Source organism: Podarcis tiliguerta, assembly GCF_965153285.1.
Source record: "Podarcis tiliguerta genome assembly, chromosome: 16".
NCBI lineage: Eukaryota > Metazoa > Chordata > Lepidosauria > Squamata > Lacertidae > Podarcis > Podarcis tiliguerta.
The window spans coordinates 32,157,644-32,175,380 of record NC_139549.1 but is presented as its reverse complement, the minus strand read 5'-3'; the positions used below and the strand labels follow the sequence as shown (position 1 = coordinate 32,175,380).

Sequence of the window (17,737 nt, the reverse complement as noted above, 5' to 3'; positions counted from 1 at the left end):
GGGCTGGTACTGTAAATCAGTTCCAGTTCTTTAGGTTCTCATTCATTTGGGTCAGCAGTCTGTGAATATTACATAGGAGGGATGCATCATATTAGAGGGACACGGGAAAGGGCCTTCTTGGTGGCTGCTCCCAGGCTCTGGAACTCCCTCCCTGGAGAAGCTAGACTGGCTCCCTCCTTGTTGTTGTTCCGCTGACCAGTGAAGACCTTCTTGTTCTAACTTGGGAACTGACTGCTTTCAATGAAGGGCTGGTGTTGTGCTCTTTTTATTGTAATTATTTGCATGTTTAAACAGATTGTATATATTTGCTTTCGTAGATTTTCACGGGTACAGGAATGCAGGTTTTGGTGTCCTCGGGTGTCTTCCCGTGTAAAAGTTGGGGTGTCTAGGCGACGTTTCGACGAGGTCTCACTCGTCATCTTCAGGCTGGTGCTTTCGGCTTCTTGTTACTGGAACAGAGCAGGATCTCAGTGTTTGAGTTCCTATAAATACTGTTGAGGAGGTGTGGTGTATAGCCTCCAATGTTCTGGGCAGAGAGGAGGTTCCCTCTCTGCCCAGAACATTGGAGGCTATACACCACACCTCCTCAACAGTATTTATAGGAACTCAAACACTGAGATCCTGCTCTGTTCCAGTAACAAGAAGCCGAAAGCACCAGCCTGAAGATGACGAGTGAGACCTCGTCGAAACGTCGCCTAGACACCCCAACTTTTACACGGGAAGACACCCGAGGACACCAAAACCTGCAGATTGTATATATGTATATAGTTTTAATAATTTCAATGTTTAATTCCCGCCCCATGTTTTTAGTCGTTCTTGTTTTTATCTGTAAGCTGCCTTGAGTCCCATCAGGGGAAAAACCAGGGGATAAACACACAAAAACACACATTTGTACACCATTTAATCACTGTCGGCTCTAAGTGGTGCACAAGAGGCTCAATACACTAAGACTAAAAATGAGCTAAAACTCATTATAAAATCAGAGTTTGATTAAAAAGCTTGCTGGAAAGCACTTGAAATCCACCTCAACAGAAATTCACAGAACTGGTCCCACAATGCTGAATGCACATATCCTTGTCACTATCTACCATACATCTGAACCATGTAGTTTGTTAAGGTTTCCGAGAGTTGTTCAAAGACCCCTGTTCCCTTCACTGAGTGGTTTAACAGCCAATCCCTCTTCCCAGGGTGCTGTGGGAACTGCAGCTCTGTGAGGGGAATGGGAGTCTCAGAACAACTCTTGGAAACCTTCACAAACTACATTTCCCATGATTCTTTGGGAGAATCACTGACTTTTTCAAGTGGTATGTTGACTTTTTCAAATATGATGCTGCTTTAAAGAGCATGTGGGGCCTCAGTTAAGCACACGTGCTTTCAGAAAGCATCTGCCAATGCAGTGGGCAAGCACAAGGACACCAGCTTTAAGTCCTTTGTATCGGGAGGGTTCACCTTGTGGGTTTTGTTGATGGCCCAGGTCCAGGCAGTTCTGAAGCGCAAAGAGGAGGAAGACCAACAAATGAAGCAACTAATCCAAGCCTTGAAGACGGCCTTGGAAAAGGAGAAGACAAAAGTCAACAGCCTTAAAGAACAGGTAAGAACAGGTGTGTGTGTGTGTGTTACTTTTCACCATGAGCATTTTAAGACTTGCCTGCACAACTGGGCAGAGGGCCCTGTGTGTGGTATGCATATAAATGAGCAGCAGCCATTAAGGACTGTTTAATGATTATGGTTAAATGGCAGTGAGCTGTGAAGCCCTCCATTTCAGATCCTGGCTGAAGCCACAGGCTCAGTGAGTGGCCTCTGATATGCGAATAATAATAATAATAATAATAATAATAATTTATTATTTGTACCCCGCCCATCTGGCTGGGTTTCCCCAGCCACTCTGGGCGGCTTCCAACAAAGATGAAAAATACACTAAAATGTCACATATTAAAACCTTCCCTAAACAGGGCTGCCTTCAGATGTCTTCTGAATGTCAGGTAGTTGTTTATCGCTTTGACATCTGATGGGAGGGCGTTCCACAGGGCGGGCGCCACTACCGAGAAAGCCCTCTGCCTGGTTCCCTGTAACTTGGCCTCTCGCAGTGAGGGAACCGCCAGAAGGCCCTCGGAGCTGGACCTCAGTGTGCGGGCAGAACGATGGGGGTGGAGACGCTCCTTCAGATATACTGGACCGAGGCCGTTTAGGGCTTTAAAGGTCAGCACCAACACTTTGAATTGTGCTCGGAAACGTACTGGGAGCCAACCTCCCTAGTCCCTATTTCTATCTGCAGCAGGAGGATGCCAGAATCGTCACATGTCAGGCTTTTGCTATTATTGCCAAGGTAATGCCTGTAAGTTTTTGGACTACAATTCCCATCAGCCCCAGCCAGTGTGGCCAGTTGTCTGGGATGGGGGGAGTTGTAGTCCAGCAACATCTGGAGGGCCAAAGGCTCCCCAGCCTGGAATGTGAGAGAGAAACCGCAGGTGCCCAGTCATAAAGATGGAGAAGGGGCAATCTTTAGACTTGTGGTCCTTAAACAGAGATGCAGCACACATGGACGAAAGGGTGAGGGAAATGGATGGGGTAGGGTGGCAGAGATATAATGATCCATACACTGATGCTCTTTGCTGCTATAGGTTGCAACAGTCAAAGTTGAGGCAGCGCATAATCGCCGTCATTATAAAGCGGCTGCCCTTGAACTTGGCGAGGTGAAACGAGAGCTGCAGGCCAAAGAAGTCCTCATCCGGGCCCTTCAGGCTGAAGTGGACAAACTGCAGTGAGTATCACAAGGAAACTGAAACAACATTTCTATTAAAAATACGTATAGTTTGGTGTTTTGGGACAAGGTTCCATGGCTGCTTTAAAAAACCATATATTTTAGGAGGAAAAGCAAGGCCTCCTCATGGGTTAACCATGAACGAAGGGCTAACACATGAATAATGGGAGTTGGGGCCAACCCACTGGGCCTGCCCCCCAACATCCCACCTGGTTCTACCCCACTGATTTCCACACATTTGGGAGCCTTTATTATGTGGGGAGGAGCCTGCACAAGTGCAGAACTTCAGAACTTCGCCCAAGAAGTGGAGGTCAAGGGATGGAGTCAGGTGGCTGAGCTGTGTTGGAAGCCGGCATGGAGAGCTGGTAACTGAAGGAAGCTGTATGTATCTCCCTTAGCCCCAGGAGGGGGCTTTCTTTTGTGAAGCAGCTCTGAAAGCAATCTATCCGCTGATTGCTCTGTGCCTCCTACTGCAAGAAACGTGGCACTTCTCCTACTCTGTGGTCCGTTGGTTGCCTGCCTTTGGTGGTTACAGTTCCCCATTTTCATTCTAGCACAATTGCAACCTTGGTTGATAATGTACAGTGGTACCTCGGGTTACATATGCTTCAGGTTACAAATTCCACTAATCCGGGTTAAGAACTTTGCTTCAGGATGAGAACAGAAATTGTGCTCCAGCGGTGCGGCAGCAGCAGGAGGCCCAATTAGCTAAAGTGGTGCTTCAGGTTAAGAACAGTTTCAGGTTAAGAACAGAGCTCCAGAACGAATTAAGTACTTAACCCGAGGTACCACTGTACAGTTTATTTTATCTCCCCTCAGTGTTCTTGCTGTGCCTCCTCGAGAGGTGCACTCTGCAATCTGAGAACTGTGTTCTCCTCACAGTGGTGTGAATATGTCTTTTTCTTCTAGAGTTGAAGATGGGAAGCATTCAGCAGAAGTGTCGCAGTTCCAGGAAGAGCTGGCAGAAGCTCGTTCCCAGCTCCAGCTCCTCCAGAAGCAGCTGGATGAGCAACTTAGCAAGCAGCCTGCAGAAAACCAAGAGGTGAAGCATCAATGTTGCTCATTCACTTCTTCTTCCTTACTTGCATGTCGATCCAGGGGCATTGTTAGAAAAAGATAATGTCAAATGTCACACCACTGAGTGGGCAATGATTTGATGGGTGAATCTAGGTTATTAAACAGGCCACCAATTGGGTGAAATACGTTTCATTCAAAATTAACTTATCTAGAGATTATGGCGGGGTGGGGGGATGAACGGGATCAAACTGAATTTATTTGGGAAATTATTTTAGAGTAAATGCATTTTAAAACGACTGATTTGGAGTTGGGAGCAAAATAATTGAAGAATTTACCTGGAGTGGGAATTTGCTGGGCGGCCTCCTGCGGCATTTTAGGTTCTAGGTTTTGCATAAGTATGCATAAATTAGCAAATGCACATTTTATGCAAAATTGTGAGCTTTGCAGAGGCATCTGGTTGGGCACAGTGAGAATAGAGTGCTGGGTTAAATAGACCATTTAGTCTGACCCAACTGGGCTCCTCTCCTGTTTTTATTCAATCAATCAATCAATCAATCAATCAATCTTTATTACGGTCCAGAGACCCAACAAATCGTTACAAATCAATACACAATTCATACAGCCTACCTCCAAGTTAAACATGCATTTTGTTCAGAATATAGGGATCATTGGTTCTTGCAACCACCGGTAAAAACTTTGCCACTGCTAATTTTCTAGCATTTGTCTGGTCTTCCAATAGGAACCTGACATAGTGAACCTCTGATTTTCCCAGGAAAGGTACCAGCAAGGGTAGTATCAGTTCAGCCCTGGCCTGCTCATATTTTGCACAGCTGTTTTTATTAAATCTCACTGAACTTCAATGTGATTTAATTGACCTGCAGTATTACAGCTTCTTATGTAATTATATTTTGAAATACTACCCCCCAACACACATTTTTTAGGTTGAAGATCTCAAGTGGGAAGTGGAGCAGAAGGAGAGAGAAATCCAAGCCCTGAAGCAGCAGTTGGACTTGACTGAGCAACGCAACCAGAAGGAATTGGAAGGCGTACAATCCGTTTTACAGGTATTTAATTGGACTGTCAGCCAGTTGTCATGGAAGATCTGTTACGAGACATAATAAGATGCTAATGAAATAAAAGGTTTATGAGCGTTCCAAGCCTCCACCAGAGTTCAGATTCTATAAGACTTGTAAGACTACGGCTGCAATCCTATAACTCCATATGGGAGTTACCCATATGGAACTCAATGGGACTTGCTCCTGAGTAGATAGGTAGAGGCTTGCCATCTAAAAGAAAGGACCTCTTTCCTTTTTTTGGAATGATCTTTGGTTAATGCAGAAGGTCAATGTTTCCAACAATCCTTCTTCATTCTAGAATATCAAGACAGAGTTGGAGATGGTTCGGGATGATTTGTCCTTAACCCAAAAAGATAAAATCACGCTTCAGGCAAAAGTGACTGAACTCAAGAATAGCATGAAGACTCTACTGCAGCAGAACCAGCAACTGAAGCTGGACTTGAAGCATGGAAAGATGAAAAAGGTACTTAAGAAACACAATCTTCATCTGTACTTCATCCTTTTCCTAGAGAATACAATAATCTTAGTTTTATCATAATTTGTAATGGTTCCTTTTTTGCAATAACTCCCCAAGGCTCTCAGCAATCGCCTCAAGCCCATTTATTTGTCAGAGACAAAAGTACTACATCTTCTGCATATAATAGAATTGGAAGGGGTTTGTTTGACAGACTAGGATAGTGAGTATGTTCCACTGGTAAGCTTCCTGCCAAATAATTTACCGTATTTTTTGCCCTATCAGACTCACTTTTTCCCTCCTAAAAAGTAAGGGGAAATGTGTGTGCGTCTTACGGAGCGAATGCAGGCTGCACAGCTATCCCAGAAGCCAGAACAGCTGCAGCAGCGATCCCTCTTGTTGTTCTGGCTTCTGAGATTCAGAATATTTTTTTCGTGTTTTCCTCCTCCAAAAACTAGGTGCGTCTTATGGTCTGGTGCGGCTTATAGAGCAAAAAATACGGTATATAAAAAGAGTAGGGGCAAAGATGCATCCCCGTTTCATTCCTTTGAGAGCAAGGATGGAGTGGGATAGATTACTGCCCAAAATAAAAGGGTAAATACATGTAACCTTCTAAATTGTCGCCCAGGAACCATCTCAGAAATTAAGAGTCTTATCTCTAAGCTCAAAAGAGGCAAGGCCCCAGGAATTGATGGTACTTGAGAAACAACAGCAGAACGAAAGGGCTTTTCCCTGAGAACAGTTGGGCTATAAGAGCAAGACCATTGGTTGTATCTCATCCTAGACCTACTGAAATTAATGGACCTAAATTGAGTAATGTCTATTAATTTCAATGGCTGCTTTTTATTTGAAACAAATACACAGTGGCATTTATGGCTGTTAACTTAAGCTTGAATGCCTGGTGAAGTGTTAGAAGCAGCTGTTGTCTTTTCGCTAAAGACGAAACAACGTAAATTGAGGCGTGCTTCATTTTAGACTGGTCACAGAATCCAGCTTTTATTGGTTCATAGTTGTCGTACATTGAGTGGAGTGGTATTGTGCACACACAGGGTAGGATGCACACAGAGAGAGAGTGTGTGTCCCCCCCCCCCCCAGTACAAATGTATTGCATAATGAGCTGCTTTGAACCATCTGTCTTGGCTTATTGAACTTTCACAAGCTGCAATTTAAATAGGAAGCTTCTAATGAACTGAAAAACAGTTGTTACCAGATTCGGAACAAGCTAGGATGTTAACTAACTCCCAAACCCTGGATTTATCATTGTGGCTTATTTCAAAGCTGATAGCCCTAAGTTGGATGAAATGGGAAACGAATAATAAAATAATCTAAGCTGCCATTTATACAGTGGCATTCAGGCTGATTAAATATCTTGACCATATTTGGGGGGTCTAGTGAGAGCGTAGTCCATTTTAAAAAATTATTATTAAAAAATATAACGCACAATAATTATGCAATTACAGAAAATGAAAAATAAAGCCACAAACACTGAGAATTGTCTCTGAATACACCAACAAACTTTTGTTAAAGTGTATATGCTAAAACCATTGTAATTTTAACAAGCCGCAAAAATGTAGTGTATTGGCACCAATTTTGGTCTATAGCAGTTTATATAAAGGCAAGAGGAAAAGAGGAAAATAATAATTAAAATATGTGCTTCATACATGCCAAACTGTGCTGTAGACCATAGTTCCTGTCCTACCGTATGCCTCACTGTGTAATTACACAAAGGAAACATGACAATTTTTATGCAGTCTGAGGTGACTTTATCAATTGAACAGGATGCCAGCCCTATTTAATTCCAAAATATTTCCTTCTTGTTCTTTTTATCTATCTATCATCTATCTATCTATCTATCTATCTATCTATCATCAGCTATCATTTAATAAAATTTATTTACTACTTGATTGTAAGAAACCTCAAACAGCTTACAAAAAAAAAGTCATATTATTGGCAAAAACAATTATAACTAATTAAGGTGTTCAGAATTTAAAATCAGCAATAAACTAAGTCCGCATTCTAGATATCTGGGTTGGCTTGTCTAAACAGGTGCTGAAAAGAGTACAGTGAATCACTAAGCAGGAGTTCCAAAGCGTTAGTTTGCTGCCATGGTAAAAGATTGAGTTCTTACAAATGACCTTTTTCTGCTGGTGGAAAGCATGTCTTAAGAACTCTGCTTCAGGTATTCACAGTAGAGAGAGCTGCGGCTTATTGCAGGTGGATTGATTTGTTTCTTCTTTCAAAAAGAGAAAAACACTGAAGGGAGAGTCAAATCCTTCAAACCCGGTGACTCCAGTGAAGATTCCTGACTGCCCCGTCCCGGCAGCTTTGCTGGAAGAGCTGCTGAAACCTTCAGCAGCTGTGAATAAAGAGCCTTTGAAAAACCTCAACAGCTGCCTGCAGCAACTCAAGTGAGTAAAATCCTGCTGTCTCTCTGGTATTTATTTTTTTTTAACCTGCATATTACTACTTATAAGTATTTTAGCAGCTTCATGAACAGTGATATGGACAGATGGTGTTTGCTTTTTTTGTCTGAAATGCTCAGGTCTTCTGTGTAGGAAATATTCAATATTTATGTTCTGCTTTTAGGGTTTTTTTTTTTTCTTTTTCTTTTAAGATATATTATTATCAAATGACAACTAGTAGGATATTGGGTTAGAGACCAAGGCTGCCATCCTACTCACACTTGCTTTGGAGTACAGAATTACTTTTTTTGTTTGTTTGTTTTGGATTTTTGTTTTGGATTCCCCCCGCCCCCCCGAGACACAACTATCTTTAATGAGCACATAACCCGTTTCTATTCACTCCCATTTAGTATACAGTTGCTCCTCTAGCAGTGCAATCCTATGCATGCTTGCTCAGAGTTGTAAGTCCTAGTGTGTTCAATGGGGCTTACTTACTCGCAAGAAAGCGCTCCTAGAACTGCAATCCCAGACATATGCACAAAGGGGTAAGTCCCACAATGGGATCCACTTCTGCAGACATGTTTGGTTCAGAATTACTTTTGAGTAGACGTGGTTAGGATTGCAGGCTAAGTGCTCCATCTCTCTGATTCTAAATGTAGAAGTCTCTATCCGTACAATTTAATTGTTTTCCTTGCCATGTACATTGCCCTCTGTCGCTGTTCAGTTCTACCTTCTTACCTAACACTTTGTTTTTGTCCCAGTTCTGCTTTTTGATACTGTTCTTTTCACTTGCTAAATACCAACAAGGCAGGGTGCCAAAGGAGTCATCCTTTCCAATCCAAAGTAGACAACATGGCAGGGCATGGGGCATCTTTGCCCTGCAGATGTTGCTAGACTCCAGCTCCCATCATCCCAAGCCTTTGGTCACGCTGGCTGGGGTTGATAGGAGTTGGAGTCCAAGAATGTCTGGAGGGCCACAGGTTTATCCCTGCAACACTGTGTCTGTCTTGTATTTATTACATTTATATCCCACTTTCCTGGCGAACCAGAGCAGCACACGGGAACGTCGTTTACCTTCCCACCGGAGCGGTACCTATTTATCTACTTGCACTTTTGAACTGCTTTTGAACTGCTAGGTTGGCAGAAGCAGGGACCGAGCAGGAGCAGGGACCGCTGTGTGCTGCTCTGGTTCGCCAGAAGCGGCTTAGTCATGTTGACAACATGACCCGGAAGCTGTACGCCGGCTCCCTCGGCCAATAAAGCGAGATGAGCGCCGCAACCCCAGAGTCGGCCTCGACTGGACCTAATGGTCAGGGGTGCCTTTACCTTTTAAGTCACTCACAAAGGAATCAGTGTGGATTAAATCAGCAGCACAGAGAAAATTGCTCTTCCTCTTCACTTCCAGAGATCAAACAACAATGGAGGGCGGGGCAGGAGTCAGGTTTAGCGACGCTAAGGAAAAGGAGCCAGAGATCGACCGCAATACACCAAAACCTCGCAGGGATCTACCAGGACAGCGGCTCTCAACCTGTGGGTCCCCAGATGATGTTGGACAACAACTCCCAGCATCCCTAGCTAGCAAGGCCAGAGCTCAGGGATGATGGGAGTTGTAGTCCAACAACATCTGGGGACCCACAGGTTGAGAACCGCTGTACCAATAGATCGCGATCGACCTGTTGGACATCCCTGCTATAGATGACAACAACAAATCAGAATTTCCATGTTCAGGTTCAGTTTGCCACTCAGTCCTGATTGCTGAGCGACAGAGAGCAGGGTTGCTGTTTTCATTGTGGGCTTCTTGGAGGCATCTGCTGTGGAAAACTGGATGCTGGACTAGACGGGACTTTGGTCTGATCCATTAAGGCTCATACTACATTCTTATCCCACCCTTTGCTCCTTTCTGCTTAACAAAGGCAGGAGATGGACAGCCTTCAGCGTCAAATGGAAGAGCACACGATAACAGTCCATGAATCGATGTCTTCATGGACCCAGATAGAAGGGCAACTAACGGACTTTACATCTAACTTTGCTGCAACTACGACGGGCAACCAGAGCCTCTCCGTTGTAGACCTAAAGGATAATAACCTAAGTGCTGGGGAAAATGAAGAGCCGATGCAGTGACTTCTCCGCCTGTTGCTTCACTTCACAGCTGTTCGAAGTATGTGAAACATGTTCATCAGCCCTATTTGAAACCAAGTTTTAGAGATCTCCATCTGTTCTTCCTTTTGAGTAGGGGGGGAAATGTCAGAGGCAAAACATTTGAGGATAATGCTGTATTAAAATACATTTTAATCTGTCTTGGAGGAAAAAGAAATGTGATGTTTGGTCTCCAGTAAGACATTTTCATCTGTTCAGAAGTGGTTAAAGTGACTTTTGTTGCAGAGGAATGTGGGCTTCATTACGCCACTTCCAACCTTTTTGTTGTTGTTGTTGTTAGTAAAAAAAAAATCATATAGAAGGCTGAGGATTTTGCTGATATGCAAAGCTTTGTGAGCAGGGGTGAGCACACTAAACTCCTTCCCCCCGCCCTGCCCCCAGACTCATGAAGGGCAAAGGTTTGAAACAAGGAGTCTTTTCTATTTGTGGGTTGCATAATCAGGGCCAGAGACTGAGGTTCTAAATTGAGCTCTCTGCATCAGGGCTTCACCCTCCATAAGTGGAAGGATGACAGGGGTGGGTGGAGCTGAGTGCATTTCTCTCCCCCCCCCCCTTGCTCACATGGTACATTTTATATGAATTCAGAGTGGCCAAATAAGGCTAATGACTTGGTCTGCTGTAGACATGAGAATATGAACCAGAACTTTCACACACCCTAGGCTGGTAATTGAATCCCCCTTTTTTTGTTTTGTTTTAGAGACACACCCTTGATCGATAGAGACGACCAGTTCTAACCAATAACTTATTGGTGGCCATGAATCTCAAAACCACCAACTCTGAAGTAGTTCCATTGCATCAATTGGGACTACTTCAAAGGAAATAGATTGAGGATCCACAACCAAAAGCCAGTGGAGAGCTTTGATTTCACTTTGGCAGATGCATTTTGCACCTTTTTTGTTGTTGTTGTTCCAGTCTTTTGAGGACTCTTCCAGTGCAGGGTGTATATAAATACTTCAACTCTGTTCTTATCCTGGAGTATCTGTTTTTAAGTGGACTTACTCTCTAGGTTACAAATCACTAGGGGTTGGGTTTTATTTTTGATTTGTTAATTTTTTGTGCATCTTATATTTTGGTTGGAAAATGAGATATATATATATATGTATGTATGTATTGGGGCCTAAGGAAAGCCAGCCCCTAAAATACTGAGTTTTAGAAATTTACTTACTGTATATTTCAAACATGAATGTCATACTGCCTGTAAACCCTTGTTTGTTGGCTTTAATCCCCCCGCTCCTTATGCAGGGATCCAGACCCTGTAACCCTTCAGAAGTCATTAGATTCCCACACCCACCATCCCTAACCATTGGCCATGCTGGCTGTGGCTGATGGGAGTTGGAGTCCAACGTCATCTGGTCTAATGACTAGTTAGGAGCTTAGTGCTCATGTAGCTGCCTTTACAGATAGACCCTGCTGAGCTATAATTAGCAGGCTGAAGCAACATGCCTTAGGTTTTCTCTTTTTATCTCCCCCCCCCCCCCCGCAATTACTGACAACAGAAAGCCACCTTTGCTGTGTTTTGAAGCACATTGACTCGGCTTGATTTACTTTCTGTTTTGAATATTGCCCCTGGATGCTTTAGAGAAAAAATACTGCTCGAGAACGAACGGATTGTTAGCAGTTGTGACTGAAAGATACAGAAATCTGGGATGTAACAGTCGCAGAGTCCGGAACTAGAAGTTAAGGTGCAGACAAAGCTGTTTTGAAAATGATAGCTACTGTATTTTTCGCACCATAGGACGCACCGGACAATAGGACACACTTTGTTTTAGAGGGGGGAGAACAAGAAGAAAAAAATTCTCCCCCTCTCTGCCCAGTGCCCCTTCAGCGAAGCGGCAGGAGGCGCTGCGCAGAGAGGGGGACAACTTTCCCCCTCTTGTTTTCCCGCTCTAAAACAAGGTGCCGTTTAAGGTGCGTTCAGGCGGCTATCTTGGAAGCCTGGAGAGCGAGAGGGGTCGGTGTGCACTGACCCCTCTCGGTCTCCAGGCTTCAGGTTCCTTTCGACCTGCTGTTTGGGGCTGGTGGGGGGAAGCCCACCACCAGCCCCGAAGAGCAGGTCAGGGAACAGCGGAAAGGCGCAGCGGAGAGGCTCCTGCCATAGCCGCGCATCACCTCTCCAGCCGGGAGAGGGTCGCGGGGTTATGGCGTCTTCGCTCCAGAGGACGCACACACATTTCCCCTTCATTTTTGAAGGGGGAAAAGTGTGTCCTATAGAGCGAAAAATACGGCACTTGTCTTACCACTACTGCCACCCTGCCCTGGTCTTCTGCAACATCACATTATGGTGTATACCTAGCTACTACAGAAAATGGTGGCTACCTCTGATTTCCTGCAATATTAAATGCAGCTCATCAATGATGTTGATGTGTTTTACTGACTGATGATCTTCAGTGGGTGGGCCAGGAGCCACAGCTGATCATGCCCCACCCTAAGGTGGGTCACACCAGTGACAACATTTAGCAGTAGTTGACTTAAGGGAGAGAAACAGGGAAGGCAAAATGGAAAGCAAGGTAGACATTTACAGTGGGTTTTTTTAAGCGTCCCATGTTGCAAGCTGGGGTTAAAGGTGGACCCCAGCTTGGAAAAATTTTAAGATTTCTATATTAGATATTACGGTGGGGAAACAGGGTACTAGATGCATGGTTGCCGCTTCCATTTTATTTAGTTCTGACCTGACTTTCAGGGTAGATAGCAAAAACAAAAACTCAAAGTGGCTTTGAGGGTCTTGGCCTCTGCATCATTCTCAAATTGCATATTAGATTTGAATTTAAACAAACTTATTGAAGGGAAGGAATGTCTTTGGATAAGCATAGTTTTATTGTGGGTTTCCTTCCAGATAACATACAGAGACCATCTTCCCAGCAGGGACAGAGTATGGTATTCCCATGCTGCTTTTAAGAAAAGAAAAGAAAAACCCCACTCACCACAACCCTGGCTTCATATTGAAGATTTGATTTTTCTACGGTTTGCATCCAATGTTTATCATATTCAGAGCAGATGTATTGAAATTAATGGACATAAATAACTTAGGTCAATGGATCTACTCCGAATTTCAATGGATCTACTCCGATTATAATTTATTGGAAACATCCCATAGTTTGTTTTTTTTAATACTATGAACCATAATTTTGAAACTGCAGTAAAACATTTTAATATTTGCATATAGTATATGAAGGAAAGGTACTTTTAAAATGTTTTTTGTTTCTGTTAATGTGACAATGACTATTTTATAAGACTAATCAAACTGTTATCGAGACGAAACATTGAAAGCTTTATTGATTAACCCAGATATGCTAATAGCTTTTACTAGTAAGTCTATTTTGCAGAGTAAATAGTAATGAGTGATTTCTTTTTGCTGCTGTTCACAATCTTGAAGCTTATGTACTTGCTAACTTAAAGAGGAAGAAATTCTATAGTATTTAAACACCAAAGGTAATACTATGTAATGATTAATATATATCCAGCTCCCCAATTTGCACCAGTGGGATTTTCATGTTGCTGTTCTACTTAGCACACGGTATTATTTACAGGAATGATTCTCGTATTTATAAATCTTGGCAACTTCTGTTCATGTGTTAAATACTAATTTAGGTAACACACCTCTTTCAGGCCTTTACCAATTCTTGACCAGCTCTTTAAAAGAAACCAGATTGTATATTCATAAAGCAGTATGTAGCCTTGTATGTCTTTCTCCTTTGGGAAAAGAAATCTTATTTCTCTTCTTATTTCCCAGCTGAAAATGCTTCCTTCCTTTCTTTTAAGACATCTCCCCCTCCCTTGTTTATATCTACTATTAACATGCCATTTTGACCAGGAAGGAAATAGGTCTAAACTTGAGAGAGCAAAAGAGAGCACAGTTAACTAGCAACAAACCTAATTACAGAACTTTTATTGTTCTCTCCCTCTGTCTTCAGAGACTGTGCCCTTTTTAAAAGGTGCTGTCTTTTAAATCCATAGTTCAAGGAAAAGCTTCCAGAGCAACTACAGATTAGCCAGGTGCCTCAGTTTAACACTGGCATGTTTTTAGAGATCGGAAGAATCATCTTAAAGGGATCCAGTGTATAAGATTATTGGAATGTGCTTCTTTTGTTGGCTTCTTCATCCCTAGAGGTCAATACCTATTAAGGAATATTTTTAATTGCAAAATGGGGAAGAAACCACAAAATGCTCTGTCTGAATATTGCAGAGGTTTGTTGTGGTTTTTTTTTTTAAAAAAAAAGCTTCAGCATTCCTTTTGCAGCATTGTTTGAGGGATTTTCTGCAGTCTTTCAGTGTTACAGTAAAAAGAAAAAGGCACATTTTATGCTTCTCTAAATTGAGCGTCTGCATTCTTGCAGAATGTTGCATGTTAATTCCACTGTCTTCCAAGTTGTTTGGAAACTTGGGTACTCTGTTAACACATTTCTTCCTTTTCCTTGTGGAGGACAACGTTCTTTTTTTCCTATCAGGAAAATGTTATTGTTATTTCGGTAAAGACAAGCGGTTTTCTAGAATGACATATGCATGTTGGATGTATTGCGCATTACTGCTTCTTCAGTATGTACAATTCAGTACTTGTGGGAGTATCTATAAGCAGGTGTGCTGATCAGCATGAGAGCATTACAGGTAGATAACTACCTTATAAACCAAAATGTATCAAATCCTCCTTTGATATGATAGACACGCAATTAAAAACAGTTAATACCTGTCACTCTATAAGAGAGCTCTAACTGTGCTGATCTGTTTACTCTTCCTCCTGAAAACTCAGAGTTAATGTTAATGCTAACCTGCTGGAACTAAATGGTTTATGTCCCAGTGGCGCATATCATTCTAGCCACTAGGAAATTATCTATGAAAACCTGCCTTGCCTTGAATGGACCTGCACAGAGTTATTTGAAGAAATAATACCGAAATTTTCTCATACATGTTCTGTCACATCTTAAAGGTTTCAATCAGTTGCTGTGTTGATAAGGAAAAGCATCACCTCCATAACAATGTTCAATTGGGAGACCCAAACAAGGGAAGAGTTATGAAGTTTTTGACTTAAGGATTCATGACTGTGACCTTTTTAAAAAGCATGTTAATGAAAAAAATAATTAGGATGTGCATAAAAGTTCTTGAACAGGTTTTGTGCAATAAACTATTTTTCATAAAAAGTGCTTCCATTGTTTATTATGGTAAAATGGGGAGGGGGGTGATTCAAGACAACAGCAAATTTTGAAGAGCTAACAGCACATTTTAAAGGACAGGAAATGGAGAAGATGACCCACAAGCTGATGAAGGTCAGTATACCAAGACTACAGAAGAATGGAGAGCTGTCCAAGATCAAGCTAGGGATTGAAATTCTACCAGTTCCCTGTTTTAAACGAGGAAAGTTAGAAGGATGTTAAGAGTATCTATCCAAGCTTTATAAGCTACAGTATATTTATTTTAAAAATAGGGTGGCATAGCAACTTTTTTTAGGAAGTCCAAAAAAATTTTTAGACAGCGTCTGCCCTCAAGCTCCCCCTGCTTCCCAGAATCCCAACCCCTGACATACAGCAGCCAGTGTGCTGCAGTACAGACCCCCTACGCTGCTCCCCCCCCCCCCCCCCGGTGCAGACTGCACACACACACACACCACCCTGGGTTACCTACGCTACTGGGCGGGCTATAATTGAATTCTCAATTCAAAGGTTCTTGCATCTGTAGCATCATATCACTGTGAGGATGAGACATGGCACCAGAACCTCTGTTGCTCTCACTGAACTCGTTTATGATGACATCCTGCAGAACAGCAAAAGCAATAATGAAGTGGCAACTTCAAAGGGGCTTTAAATGGAACCTTATTGACGTTCTTTTGGTAACGGGCTAGAGGTGAATTTCCCAGCTATGATACACTAGAACTAGATCAAATGCCAGAAATGGCTAATTTAATGAGTAAATTAAGAGACCAGGATGAAAGAACCTGTAAGGAAGATTGGAAAAGATTTGTAGATAATTGGAAAAATCATTGTAAAGATATTAAAACGTTGACAGGATTAGAATAAATTGAGCAGTGTGAAGTACGGTATACTGAAACCAAACTGAAAAAGAGAAAATATGGAAAAATTAGAATATGTGTTCTAAACGGAGGGAAGGGGGGACGGTTGACCTTTTGGAATTTTATATGGTAGTGTTCAGTTATGCCACTGGAAGAACAGCTGCACTATGGTCCAAGTCCTAGTTTATTGCAGGGAATCAAAACCATAGATTCTATAGCGTTCTGTAGCCATGCTTGTACTACTTAACGTTGTTTCTGTGAAGAGGGTAACATAAGGAAGACAAAATAACTACCCGCAGAACAGTGATAAGGAAAAACACACATTTTATTCACAACTGCTATCAGCAAGGATGTGGGCGCAAGCCTGAGATATATGGTTATGCAAAACACTAGGATGTGCCCAGACTTGTTCCGAACAGGAAAAACAATTAGTGCCTCTAGCAGTGTCACACCTGTGGGGAGGAAGCAGAAAGAAAACTACTGTATTAGCACTCTGTAACCCCAACCAGGCTTTACACACACAAGGAAACCGTGAGTTGCCTTATAACATGCTTGTTATGAACACTTACCTGCTATTACCCTAAGGTAAGGCTAACATTGGCACATGGGTGGCGCTGTGGGTTAAACCACAGAGCCTAGGACTTGCAGATCAGAAGATCGGTGGTTCGAATCCCTGCGACGGGGTGAGCTCCCGTTGCTCGGTCCCTGCTCCTGCCAACCTAGCAGTTCGAAAGCATGTCAAAGTGCAAGTAGATAAATAGGTACCACTCCGGCAGGAAGGTAAATGCCGTTTCCGTGCGCTGCTCTGGTTCGCCAGAAGTGGCTTAGTCATGCTGGCCACATGACTCGGAAGCTGTACGCCGGCTCCCTCGGCCAATAAAGCGAGATGAGCGCCACAACCCCAGAGTTGGTCACGACTGGACCTAATGGTCAGGGGTCCCTTTACCCTTTAAGGCTAATATTAATAACTTAGTTATTACACGGCCCCCGTACATAAGGGCAGCTGATACTGCCAATTGATCACAGGAGAAGCACCACTGATTCAATAACTTGGGTAGACCGTTTGTACAAAGCACTGTAAATGATCTGACAAGCTTTGACCAATGAATTTTACTGCACAGCGCCACCTAGGGTACATATCACTGGTACTACAGCCTTACATTGCACTCCTTTCCATTCAACCCATTCTATCAAGGGAAAAAATCCTATCAAGCCAGCAAGGCTTCAATGTAGCAACTTTTATTAATTCCTGTCTAGGTCAAAGCAGTTTGCAGATGGTTACAGACTAAGGTAAACTAATACAGTGGTGCCTCGCAAGACGAAAAGAATCCGTTCCGCGAGTCTCTTCGTCTTGCGGTTTTCTCGTCTTGCGAAGCAAGCCCATTAGCGGATTAGCGCTATTAGCGCTATTGGCAGTTTAAGGGCTATTAACGCCTATTAAAGGCTTAAGGGATTAGCGGTTTAGCTGCTAAAAGGCTTTTAGCAGCTTAGCGCTTCAGAAAAAGGGGTTTTGGAGTGAAAAAACCCCTCAAAAATTTTCGTCAATTTTCGTCTTGCGAAGCAAGCCCATAGGGAAATTAGTCTTGCGAAGCGCCTCTGAAAACGGAAAACCCTTTCGTCTTGCGGGTTTTCCGTCTTGCGAGGCATTCGTCTTGCGGGGCACCACTGTATATATATCTTCCCAATTTTTTTACTTAGTTTTCTCTTATAACACATAGACAAAAACACAAAAGAAAAACATTACATTTGACACAACATAAAAATTTAACAACAATAAAAACACACAAAATAAAAGAAGAATTTTTTCTTCTTATTCCCTGGTGTATTTGCATTGCTAAAAGACTTCCTCAACACCCTCCAATCTGGATTCCA

The 17,737-nt window shown here is 42.7% G+C and overlaps 1 protein-coding gene and 1 long non-coding RNA gene across 8 annotated transcripts in view; one reads left to right on the top strand and one right to left on the bottom strand.

Annotated features, from left to right (window-relative positions):
- Positions 1-10,703, top strand: part of GOLGA3 (golgin A3) — a 49,303-nt gene extending 38,600 nt beyond the window's left edge. For 6 of the 7 annotated variants that reach the window (XM_083418091.1, XM_083418092.1, XM_083418090.1 and 3 more), the window contains 7 exons: positions 1,475-1,591; positions 2,622-2,761; positions 3,671-3,803; positions 4,720-4,842; positions 5,153-5,317; positions 7,553-7,716; positions 9,624-10,008. In XM_083418091.1, the coding sequence (XP_083274217.1) occupies positions 1,475-1,591; positions 2,622-2,761; positions 3,671-3,803; positions 4,720-4,842; positions 5,153-5,317; positions 7,553-7,716; positions 9,624-9,831 (1,050 nt within the window). In that variant the 3' untranslated portion in view covers positions 9,832-10,008. Of the gene's footprint in view, positions 1-1,474; positions 1,592-2,621; positions 2,762-3,670; positions 3,804-4,719; positions 4,843-5,152; positions 5,318-7,552; positions 7,717-9,623; positions 10,009-10,564 lie in introns of those variants that run through there. The other variant, XM_083418088.1, reaches the window with a different exon arrangement.
- LOC310666920 lies at positions 10,150-15,319 on the bottom strand. The gene is made up of 2 exons (XR_014506104.1): positions 12,091-15,319; positions 10,150-11,579 (listed from the first exon to the last, which is right to left on the bottom strand). It is a non-coding gene; the product is annotated as an uncharacterized lncRNA (long non-coding RNA).
- Positions 15,320-17,737: the final 2,418 nt, after the last annotated feature.